Source organism: Lytechinus pictus, chromosome 10 (genome assembly GCF_037042905.1).
Source record: "Lytechinus pictus isolate F3 Inbred chromosome 10, Lp3.0, whole genome shotgun sequence".
NCBI lineage: Eukaryota > Metazoa > Echinodermata > Echinoidea > Temnopleuroida > Toxopneustidae > Lytechinus > Lytechinus pictus.
The window spans coordinates 32756474-32769882 of NC_087254.1; the positions used below are offsets into that span (position 1 = coordinate 32756474).

General features: G+C 36.5%; 1 protein-coding gene across 4 annotated transcripts in view; it reads right to left on the bottom strand.

Annotated features, from left to right (window-relative positions):
* The window catches only part of LOC129270114 (cold shock domain-containing protein C2-like), a 35332-nt gene extending 22265 nt beyond the window's left edge, over positions 1 to 13067 (bottom strand). Inside the window, exons 1-3 of one of the 4 annotated variants that reach the window (XM_064105864.1) lie at positions 12884 to 13029; positions 11739 to 11921; positions 6971 to 7144 (exon numbers count right to left, since the gene is read on the bottom strand). In XM_064105864.1, coding sequence (XP_063961934.1) covers positions 6971 to 7098 — 128 coding nt within the window. In that variant the 5' untranslated portion in view covers positions 7099 to 7144; positions 11739 to 11921; positions 12884 to 13029. Of the gene's footprint in view, positions 1 to 6970; positions 7145 to 11738; positions 11922 to 12883 lie in introns of all 4 variants that reach the window. The other 3 variants (XM_064105862.1, XM_064105865.1, XM_064105863.1) reach the window with 3 other exon arrangements.
* Between the last annotated feature and the right edge of the window lie 342 nt (positions 13068 to 13409).

A 13409-nucleotide genomic window follows, 5' to 3' on the forward strand; every position in this document is an offset into this window, starting at 1 on the left:
CCAAATGCGCCCAAAACGTGCAAAAGTCTAATAATGCCGTCTAAAATGCGAATGGTTCCATATTTCGCTCCAAAACATTCAAAATCCATGTCATTTTCATCATACTCTCTAGATTTGTAGAGGAATATATTCTAAAGACATTAAAATATTAAAAATATGGGGTCCATGTGCTCGTTTTTAAACTATCAGTGTCCAAAGTGTTGCGAGTTGGCTTGAAAATATTGAAATCCACCTAAAATGCGCCCAAAACGTGCAAAAGTCTAATAATGCCGTCTAAAATGCGAATGGTTCCGTAGTTTTGCCCCCAAACATTCAAAATCCATGTCATTTTCATCATTCTCTCCAGATTTGTAGAATATATTCTGAAGACATAAAAATATTAAAAATATAGGGTCCATGTGCTCGTTTTTTAACTATGAGTGTTCAAAGTGATGCGAGTTGGCATGAAAATCGCCCAAATGCGCCCAAAACGTGCAAAAGTCTAATAATGCCGTCTAAAATGCGAATGGTTCCATATTTCGCTCCAAAACATTCAAAATCCATGTCATTTTCATCATACTCCCTAGATTTGTAGAGGAATATATTCTAAAGACATTAAAATATTAAAAATATGGGGTCCATGTGCTCGTTTTTTAACTATCAGTGTCCAAAGTGTTGCGAGTTGGCTTGAAAATATTGAAATCCACCTAAAATGCGCAGAAAACGTGCAAACGTCTAATAATACCGTCTAAAATGCGAATAGTTCCGTAGTTTTGCTCCCAAACATTCAAAATCCATGTCAATTTCAACATACTCTCTAGATTTGTAAAGGAATATATTCTGAAGAAGTTAAGATGTTAAAATTATGGGGTCCATGTGCTTGTTTTCAAATGATCAGTGTCCAAAGTGTTGCGAGTTGGCTTAAAACAGTCTATAATGCGCCTAAAACGGGCAAAAGTCTAATACCGTCCAAAATGTCTAAAATACGAATGGTTCCTTAGTCCTGCTCCCAAACATTCAAAATCCATGCCATTTTCATCATACTCTCTAGATTTGTAAAGGAATATATTCTGAAGAAGTTAAGATGTTAAAATTATGGGGTCCATGTGCTTGTTTTCAAATTATCAGTGTCCAAATTGTTGCGAGTTGGCTTTAAACAGTCTATAATGCGCCTAAAACGGGCAAAAGTCTAATACCGTCCACAATGTCTAAAATACGAATGGTTCCTTAGTCCTGCTCCCAAACATTCAAAATCCATGTCATTTTCATCATACTCTCTAGATTTGTAAAGGAATATATTCTGAAGAAGTTAAGATGTTAAAATTATGGGGTCCATGTGCTCATTTTCAAATTATCAGTGTCCAAAGTGTTGCGAGTTGGCTTTAAACAGTCTATAATGCGCCTAAAACGGGCAAAAGTCTAATACCGTCCAAAATGTCTAAAATATGAATGGTTCCTTAGTCCTGCTCCCAAACATTCAAAATCCATGTCATTTTCATCATACTCTCTAGATTTGCAGAAAAATATATTCTAAAGAAGTTAAGACATTACAAATTTGGGGTCCATGTGCTCGTTTTAAAATTATCAGTGTCCAAAGTATTGCGCGTTGGCTTGAAACAGCCCAAAATGCACCGAAAACAAGCAAAAGTCTGTTAATACCGTCTAAAATGCGGGTGGTTCCGTAGTCTTGCTCCCAAACATTGAAAATCCATGTCGTTTTCATCATACTTTGCACATACATGTAGATACTTTAGCACCTGAATATTCCAAATATGCAAAAATTAACATCGGTCCATGTGCTTGATTTTTTGCTATAGAGCTTTATAAAAGTTAACCCAAAATGGATGATGTTCTTAAGAATTGCGCATCCAAAAGAATTCGGCATTTTTAGACCTCACGAGATCACAACATTGAGATTAAAGCCCTATTAATCAGTCAAAATCCATGAAAATTTCGTCAAATTTTGCAATATGATTAATAATTGTATCCGTAAGATGGATAATCTATCGATTGCTGTCAATTGTTTGCTCATTTAAGTCTAACAACACTCTCAGTTCTTAGAAATTGCGGGAGAGATATAACCTCAAAAATGTCAAATTTCAATAACAAACTTGAGAAGTATAAGAAATGCTGCACTTTATTCAAAATCCATGTCATTTTCACCAAACTTTGCAAAGTTGTTCAGGAAGGTATACCTATAAGAGGTGCAAACATTAAAAAATATGGGTTCATGTATGAGGCGCCGAATGTACCAATATTATATAGAACAATTATTTGTTATATAATCATTATTTATTAAATAATAACTATTATTTATATATAATTTACATTTTATTTGTAAATAACTACTATTATATAAAATATCATTTCTAATTATTTATATATAATTCCAAGTAATACTTCATTATTTGTAAATAATAATAGTTCAACATTCCATTATTTATAAATAATGATTATTTGTTTTTCATTATTTATAAATAATGATTATTTGTTTTTCATTATTTATAAATAATGATTGTTTGTTTTTCATTATTTACAAATAATGATTATTTGTTTTTCATTATTTATAAATAATGATTATTTGTTTTTCATTATTTATAAATAATGATTATTTGTTTTTCATTATTTACAAATAATGATTATTTGTTTTTCATTATTTATAAATAATGATTATTTGTTTTTCATTATTTATAAATAATGACTATTTGTTTTTCATTATTTATAAATAATGATTATTTGTTTTTCATTATTTACAAATAATGATTATTTGTTTTTCATTATTTATAAATAATGATTATTTGTTTTTCATTATTTATAAATAATTTGTTGAGTTTTCCATTATTTATAAATAATGATTATTTGTTAAATAATGAAAACGTCTACTTCATTATTTATAAATAATTTTTTCGAGTGCACCATTATTCTCATTATTTATAAATAATCATTATTTAATGTTCGAGTTTTCCATTATTTATAAATAAAGATTATTTGTTAAATAATGAAATATCTACTTCATTATTTATAAATAATAATTTTGTTTCAATATCCCATTATTTATAAATAATCATTATTTATAAACAATTTTTACAGTTTGCCATTACATACAAATAATCATTATTTATATACAAATAACCATTATTTATTAAATAATGCCATTATTTATTAAATAATGGAAAACTCGCTATAACATGCAAATGTGGGACCGCCCATGATATGAATATTCATGATGCGATTTCCTTTTTCGTGATTTTTCTTCACAAATATTTGTCCATTTCCTCTTCATAATGACATTTCTTGAAGCAATTTTCTAGGGATATGGTCTGATTGTAATATTCTTCATTTTCTATATAACTTCGTCTTCGTAGAAATATCAAAAAGTGTAATTTTATACGATTTTTCCTACAGTTCACAATCCCCATAGGCGCGCGTGTATCGTAGGGACAACCGGTGAATCGACGGAGTGCTCTTCATCGAAATACTACGTTGGTTGGTCCCCGGAAGTGGCGGGCGGAATTTAGCCCGAAACCTCGATGGAAGTCGATCAAGTGCATATGAGCTGAGAGAGTGAAATATCAGTGTACTTGTACAGGCCCTTCTACTTTTTATAAATATTTCTTGTTGCTTTTTTTGTTAAGTTAATTTTTCCTGGTGTAGAGATAAGTTTCAGTTCTAATAATGCACTTCAAATACATTTTGGAGTGTCTGTTTGAGGCGTTTAAGCGTTTGGGGCGATTTCACCCTGGCCCCAAAATGCTCGCAACGACAATACGGGGGCATGATGACCCCTAGATTTTTAAAATCTTATTTTTCTATTGAAAATTATCACAAACTTCACCAAAAGTGTGCACGAAAGCCTTCGTATTTCACTTTTAAAACTCCAAAAAGTGCCCAAATGACAAGCTTGGTTGCTTCGCTGTGTCGCATTCAACTTGAGAACGTTTACGCGTCTGCTTCCCCCCCCCCCCCTCCTCCGAAAGAAATTCTGTATACGGCCATGCTCTAAAGAGCCTGGCACATTGATTTATGTATACTTTCATTTTCATTACTTTTATCTCATTATCAACATGGCCTTACGCAGAATTTTTTCCAGGGGGGCCGGGGCCGGAGCATGACGCGCGTAAACTTTCTCAAAAAAATCTTGAAAGCGAGATAGCCACGGGACCAAGCCCAAATGACAAGCTTAATTGGTCGCTTCGCTGTCTCGCTTTCAACTTGAGAACGTTTACGCGCGTCTGCCCCCACCCCCCGAAAGAAATTCTGTGAACGGCCATGCTCAAAAGAGCATATGGCACATTGATTTATATGTACTTTTCATTTTCATTATTTTTATCACATTATCATCATGGCCTTACACAGAATTTTTACCGGGGGGGGGGGGGGGGGGGAGCAGCTAGGACGCGCGTAAAGTTTCTCAAAAAAATCTTGAAAGCGAGACAGCGACGCGACCAAGCTCAAATGACAAGCTTGGTCGCTTCGCTTTTTCAAGATTTTTATTAGAAAGTTTATGCGCGTCCTGCTCCCCCCACCCCCCCCCCCCCCGGAAAAAATTCTGCGTAAGGCCATGATGATAATGAGATAAAAATAATGAAAATGAAGTATACATAAATCAATGTGCCAGGCTCTTTAGAGCATGGCCGTATACAGAATTTCTTTCGGAGGAGGGGGGGGGGGGGGGGGAAGCAGACGCGTAAACGTTCTCAAGTTGAAAGCGACACAGCGAAGCGACCAAGCTTGTCATTTGGGCACTTTTTGGAGTTTTAAAAGTGAAATACGAAGGCTTTCGTGCACACTTTTGGTGAATTTTGTGATAATTTTCAATAGAAAAATAAGTTTTTAAAAATTTAGGGGTCATCATGCCCCCGTATTGTCGTTGCGAGCATTTTGGGGCCAGGGTGAAATCGCCCCAAACGCTTAAACGCCTCAAACAGACACTCCAAAATGTATTTGAAGTGCATTATTAGAACTGTATTTAGAAATATTTATAAAAAGTAGAAGGGCCTGTACAAGTACACTGATATTTCACTCTCTCAGCTCATGTGCACTTGATCGACTTCCATCGAGGATTCGGGCTAAATTCCGCCCGCCACTTCCGGGGACCAACCAACGTAGTATTTCGATGAAGAGCACTCAGTCGATTCACCGGCTGTCCCTACGATACACACGCGCCTATGGGGATTGTGAACTGTAGGAAAAATCGTATAAAATTACACTTTTTGATATTTCTACGAAGACGAAGTTATATAGAAAATGAAGAATATTACAATCAGACCATATCCCTAGAAAATTGCTTCAAGAAATGTCATTATGAAGAGGAAATGGACAAAAATTTGTGAAGAAAAATCACGAAAAAGGAAATCGCATCATGAATATTCATATCATGGGCGGTCCCACATTTGCATGTTATAGCGAGTTTTCCATTATTTAATAAATAATGGCATTATTTAATAAATAATGGCATTATTTAATAAATAATGGTTATTTGTATATAAATACTGATTATTTGTATATAATGGCAAACTGTAAAAATTGTTTATAAATAATGATTATTTATAAAAAATGGGATATTGAAACAAAATTATTATTTATAAATAATGAAGTAGATATTTCATTATTTAACAAATAATCTTTATTTATAAATAATGGAAAACTCGAACATGAAATAATGATTATTTATAAATAATGAGAATAATGGTGCACTCGAAAAAATTATTTATAAATAATGAAGTAGACGTTTTCATTATTTAACAAATAATCATTATTTATAAATAATGGAAAACTCAACAAATTATTTATAAATAATGAAAAACAAATAATCATTATTTATAAATAATGAAAAACAAATAATCATTATTTGTAAATAATGAAAAACAAATAATCATTATTTATAAATAATGAAAAACAAATAATCATTATTTATAAATAATGAAAAACAAATAATCATTATTTATAAATAATGAAAAACAAATAATCATTATTTGTAAATAATGAAAAACAAATAATCATTATTTATAAATAATGAAAAACAAATAATCATTATTTATAAATAATGAAAAACAAATAATCATTATTTGTAAATAATGAAAAACAAATAATCATTATTTATAAATAATGAAAAACAAATAATCATTATTTATAAATAATGAAAAACAAATAATCATTATTTATAAATAATGGAATGTCGAACTATTATTATTTACAAATAATGAAGTATTACTTGGAATTATATATAAATAATTAGAAATGATATTTTATATAATAGTAGTTATTTACAAATAAAATGTAAATTATATATAAATAATAGTTATTATTTAATAAATAATGATTATATAACAAATAATTGTTCTATATAATATTGGTACATTCGGCGCCTCATATTCATGTGCTTGTTTTGAAACTATCAGCACTCTTATTAAAGCAAATTTGCTTCTTAAAACACCCGAAAATGCGCCAAAAGCAGTATCTGTGAGGAAAAATTCCGAACCACTTTTCCATTTATTCATACTCGGGGGTCATAATCATCATACTTTGCAGCACTACAGAGAAACTATTTTGAAATTGTAGAGGAATTTTAAAAAATGGTCCATGGAATAATTCCAGTTTATTAGCTTCATAAAATAACACATCAGATCTGCAGTTAATGTAGATAAGGAGAAAAATCAGCTCACATTACCTACAGCTGATTAAATCACAAGTTCATCCATTGTGACGTCAGCGCGCAGAGTGTAAAATATGCGCAGATCATGATGCGCACAAACATAACTGTGGAACGTCCTTAAAAGCAGTAACTTTTATTTGTTACAAAATGAGAAAGTTACAAAAGTTTGAACAGTCTGAATTTAGTTTCATGGGGTATAAGTGCCAGTTAGATGGGTTTTAGTATGATTGACAGCCAGTTTGAAAGTGGTGGAATGATGCAGTGGAAAAGCCAGGACCAGTGTCAACCACAGTAATTAAAACAACATTGACCAAAAACACAGAAGAGGAATCTTACATGGAGGTTGTTCTGGTTCGTCTGCATGGAACAGGACTTGGAACCAAGAAGGGCAGTTTGGCATGCTGTTTGCTCGGTGATGTCTTCTCTGGAGAACCTGGAGGAGCAGATGCTTGTGCTTCTGACATGGTCACTGATGATGGTCTTCAAATGGTCTCCTTCCACTTGCTAATTCTATAGACAAAAAGATGGTAGAATATGGGAATGTACAAATATTGGAAAATTATATTATGGGCTGAATAGTAGAATTGAGAGATGCCTTTGTATTGTGTGTTCAAGTTGCTGCTCCCCTAAACAGCAATACACTGTACTTCTCTGAAATTGGATTTCAATAAGAATGGAGAGTACATTGTATTTCATTTGAAAATAAATGATTTGGCTACTCGCTAGTTCAATGAGATACATGGGACGATGATATTTACTTCTATTTCATGTACATGTATTATAATAAATGGATGGCATGAATTGGTATATAATAATTCAAATGTGAATGTGGCTAATTACCATAAAAGGTCAAGTCCACCCAAGAAAAAAAGTTGATTTAAATGAATAGTGAAAAATCAAACAAATATAATGCTGTAAATGCCATCAAAATTGGATGTAAAATAAGAAGATATATGCACAACTCAGAGATAAATGAGAGAATTGATGATGTCCCTCACTATTTCTTTTGTTTTTTGTTTGAATTAAACAATGAAAGAATTGATGATGCCCCTCATTCACTATTTTTGTTTTTTATTGCGACAATAATTAAATGAAAGATGAGTAGCCAGTTACAGTTAATAATACAGTTTATTAAGCCAACATCATCGGGCTTTACCTCACAGAACAGCGCCGGCCGAACAAGGGGCGACTTAACAACAAACTGTCGCAGAGGGCGACATTACACAAACAAACATATTGGCGCAACCACTTTTCTTCTTCCCTCGTCTTGTAACAAAACCTTGAATAAACCGATAACATTCAATTCAATCTATATCCTCAGAACAAACATATCTGACAATATAAAAATCATTAGTAAGCATATAATTAAAACCTCTGTCAAGATAATGCCCTATGAAAGCATGAAGTGTACAATTTCACATAACAAGCCAATCACTGTCATATACATCATACTAGTGCATACAATGTATTGAAGTAAATTATAGCAACAGTAAATTACTCACTCAGAAACAGAAACACCCTTGGCATTTCCAAGCCAGAACATTAAAATAATAAACTGCAAACATCGACATATCAATACACAAATTGATTAACTGCAATCATCAACAGATCGACATATCAATACACAATTGATAAACTGCAATTATCAACATAATGGTATATTCCATATTTCCTCCCTTACAACTTTGAATAAAGGATAAAGTCAGTTGTAAGTCCTTCAATAAAAAAATGAACAAACTATGAATAAAACAGAGGAAAGATACCAAACCAAGCATAATGCTCAATCCATATATCATTCAAAATATAAATCAATATCCACTCCTTAACACTCCAAGAACAAAAAATATAAACTTCACAATATGACACTAGGTTGAAGTCAATAAAGAGTACCAAAATTAAAGGAATGCTGTCATACACAAACAACATTACCAAATATTTTGCCACCGGGGGTTAAAAATATATATATACAGTGTAATATATACAATACATCCTAACCCTAAACATCACCCGCTCACTCACCCTCGATCATGCAAATGAAGCAACTTGGGAGATATTCAGTATACAGTTCAACTTGATTTATTCGGAGCTTACATCTTACAACCGCACGCCACCGCAGCTCCCAGCGAACTGACGTACTTCTCCAATAATCGTAAAGCATAACACTACATGAAAATATCGCCCTCTACGACTAAACTATGAAATACATCTTAAAGGTATAACTCATTATGCTACACAGCCCCTCCCCAAGTCTGGGCTGTCCTCGGACCAGGTATTAACAACAAAGCATAAACATGAATTTCTTTAAATGTTATCTCGCTCTTCCCAAGAATTATAGAAAACATTAAAACAATGTTAAAAATATACAGGTATATACATTGGCATAGTACATAAAGGAAGTACCGTTCTTACATTAACAACCAAAATAATCTATATACAGAAATAGATAGAAAGAGTAAAGAGAGTAGCATTGAGATCAGGAAAATGTCAAGATGATAATTACATAAGAAAGGTTAGAAAATAGGAAAGGGAAAACATGGAAGCAACAAAAAATAAAGCATACATCAAGGCATAAAACAACATTTTGAATACAAAAATCAAATGCATCAGAGTCTTTTACTGTTTCTGGCACAAAGTTATAGTGAAAGTTATGTCCAATATCTATTCTGCAGATTTCTAAGTGCTAGAGGATTTCTTCTTGGGGGTTTCTTCAAGGCGCATGTCTAGAACTACTTTTCATCATCTCAATCTCTCTCTATAAAGACTTCTTTGGAGGCCAAGGCGTTACCCTGTCGTAACAATCAGCGGATGTGCATCCAACGCAATTCCTTCGAACTATCTATCTGAAGAACAACATCACATGCCAGGTTACATTCCGACCTTGGTCACACTCCTACTTCATGTAGAGTATGTCTTGCTTCATCTCTAGCTGTGCATCCTCCAATAGGACTTCTCCACACTAGACTTTGAAGCCATTGTTGACCAATCGGGCCGGTCGACTGACTGATGCTCTGCTTTCAAGATCTACCTGATCGTTCTTTCTGTTGGTAACTGCTCATTACTGATATGTCAAGTTCCACGGCAACCACCCTTGCCTCTGCAAAGATCCAACCAAGTGCCCGATGCTCCGTCCTGATCTCCGCCCATAGAAGTTATGTTGCAGCTCCGAAATACTACCATGGCCCATGACTCTTTATGAGCCCCATAGTAGTTGTTCTCTGCTTTCTGAATGCAGTACCCCACTAGCATAGGATATGACTTGCTCCTTCCCAACATAGGACAGCTCCAGTTCCCTCGCTGCTAGTATCTGCATATCCAACAAGTACTTCTCTTCGACGTTCAGAGATCCCCATCTCCACGCTGCACTTATCCTGCAAGTAATTTCAGATCCATTCTTCATAGCCACTCGTCGTAGGCGCTATACATTTATACCATGGTCACATTTACTCTACGGCGGCCGTACGGCGAGTCGAAAACAGCCGTTTTATTCATTTTTTACAAACCACCTCTATGTAGCTCGTACATAAAATGTGAAAACGGCTTTTTTCGACTCGCCGTACGGCCGCCGTAGAGCAAATGTGACCAAGGTATTACATGTATAGGCGCTATCCACGCTGTCATCTACACACCGACTCAATAGGCGCTATTCACCCAAGTGTATAGGCGCTATCTCCGCCACACACACTCAAGGCGCCATTCACCAACATGTGTAGGCGCTATCTCCGCCACACACACCCAAGGCGCCATTCACCAACGTGTGTAGGCGCTATCTCCGCCACACACACTCAGGGCGCTATTCACCAACGTGCATAGGCGCTACCTCCGCCACACACACTCAATACGCCATTCACCAACGTATGTAGGAGCTACCTCCGCCACGCACACTCAGGGTGCTATTCACCAACGTGTGTAGGCACTATCTCCGCCACACACACCCAAGGCGCCATTCACCAACGTGTGTAGGCACTATCTCCGCCACACACATCCAGGGCGCTATTCACCAACGTGTGTACGCACTATCTCCGCCACACACACCCAGGGCGCTATTCACCAACGTGTGTAGGCACTATCTCCGCCACACACACCCAGGCCGCTATTCACCAACGTGTGTAGGCACTATCTCTGCCACACACACCCAGGGCGCTCTCTTCTTGCCTCTCCCCAGGCACCCTTCCTAGGCGCTATACATTTACATGCATAGCCGCTATCCACGCTGTCGCCTACACACACTCCGGGTGCTATTCACCAATGTGCATCGGCGCTCTCTTCTTGCCTCTCTCCAGGCTCCCTTCCTCTGCGCTATCCACGCTGTCGCCAACACACACACTCCGGGTGCTATTCACCAACGTGCATAGGCGCTCTCTTCTTGCCTCTCTCCAGGCACCCTTCCTCGGCGCTCTCTTTACCCCTCTCTCCTGGCAATCTTCATAGGCGATATACGTGGCGCTCCCTGTAATACAGGCGCCTAAGTTGTCTGAGCTTCCAATACCACGTTGTTCAATCCCACCGCTGCCACCAGTGTGGTGTAACCGGGCCCTGTCGGGGTAGCGTTCTGCCGTCTCGCAGTCTCCAGAACCCGGTCCACGCTTCTCCTCACTTTTATATCACTTTTTGGGCAGGTTCGCTCACAAAAGTATATTGTGCAACGTGGTACACTCTCTCACTCCTCTGAAATACACCAGATCACCCGCTCACTCACCCTCGATCATGCAAATGAAGCAACTTGGGAGATATTCAGTATACAGTTCAACTTGATTTATTCGGAGCTTACATCTTACAACCGCACGCCACCGCAGCTCCCAGCGAACTGACGTACTTCTCCAATAACCGTAAAGCATAACACTACATGAAAATATCGCCCTCTACGACTAAACTATGAAATACATCTTAAAGGTATAACTCATTATGCTACAATATTATAAAGTTCTATTTAGCGAAATTAAGCGAAACTTTAAAATGTCATAACTTTCGTATTTTTTTTTTACATCCGAGTTTGATGAAATTTTCAGTATTATGCTTGTTTGCTTTTTCCATTCTATTTCAAACCAACATAATGTTGGGGTGGACTCACTCACACGTATTGGGAGGTTAGTATTAGTATACTAACCTCGCACCACGAACCGCGTTTGGCAGTGGATTTCTAACTAGTGGGTCGCGCGTGCTGGGATCTCACTTCTTGGGTCCACAACACACGACTTCTATGGCTTGAATTTTCTGTGCGCGGCGGCATGTAATGAACCCTTGGGTGGGGTGGACTTTGCATTGGCTTGTCCCTTGAATATAGATCTACCTGTTTGTATGGAAATGATGTAACTAATGAGAAAGAGTTTTTTTACTTAAATGCCCTTTTTCGTGAAAAAAAACAAAAACAATTTAGATTATACTTCAACAAAGTGCCCAAAAAACTAAACATAGATAAGGGAATGTTAAAAAGCTGAGTGTACGAACGTGCCAGCCAATGGCACTGGCACATCCACGCTGATTGTACATGTATTCAATATAAATTTATCTTTATTATTTCTTCCTTTTTCCCACGACCAGGCGGCCACGTCAAAAAGCAGAATTTAGTAGTGATTGAGGAGGGTGCGCCAGATCATCCAGATGGAGAATCCTCAATAGTCAATTACTCCTAAATTCTGCTTTTTGACATGGAAATAAGGAAGAAATAATAAAGATAAATTTATATTAGGCCTAAATACATGTACAATCAGAGTGGATGCGCCAGTGCCATTGGCTGGCACCTTCGTCGGCCATTGACTTGGGCAAGCCCAAGGGCATGGGCCATGCCCATGCCCATGGCCGACATCCGTCTGACACTTTACAGGACAAGAAAATCAGAAAATGTTGAAAATTTCCCGTCATGCCAGCCTGCAGATCATCTCTATTCATGGTGAAGGTCGAAGGTTTAATGAACTTGGAGAAAATATGGTGTATGATATGATTGAATTTGTGAAAAGTGTTTGGCAATACGATCCACACTGCTGGCAGATTACACTTGTTAAAATATATCTTTTCTACCGATCTCACCGGCGCATGCGATTTTTATACACAGGTAAGTTATACGGGACATCACAAAATCGTGATGCAACAATTCAAATTGCACAATAACATAATCGCCGTTTTATAACACTTGTTGTGCGAGATTAGTTAATACAAACTTCGCCTGCTGTATATAGTGTATTTCCAATGCCTACAACACTAAATTCTAACAGTTAGATGCCCGTCTCACATACAGGTCACCATCCTACTTACATGACTTACTTCAGGTAGATAGATAAAGCTAGATTCTTGGATTATTTACCGGAGTTTTTGCCACGGCACTCGTCTGAAAAGTCGCGCAGGATTACTGCATGAGCTTTGTACTATAAGCTAAATACTGCATAACCCAGAGAGCTCCCGCCCGCGTAGCGGACGGGAGCCCAGAAGCTTACCGTGTATTTTACCATTGTCACCGGACTAGGGTGATTTATGGTCTAAATATTTCTCCAAATGAATTGTGAAAACGGAAAGTATACAATTACCACGATTATATGGATGAAGGTCTAACGAGTGGCAGATTCCTGACATCTGGGCACAGTCTGGAACCTCAAAAAAACGAAAAGTTATCTCCTTCTACCCAGTCTCGATCGGCCATTTTGTTACGATTTTTAACAAAAATGGCCGATCGAGACGGGGTAGAAGGAGAGAACTTTTCGTTTTTTTGAGGTTCCAGACTGTGCCCAGATGTCAGGAATCTGCCACTCGTTAGACCTTCATCCATATAATCATGGTAATTGTA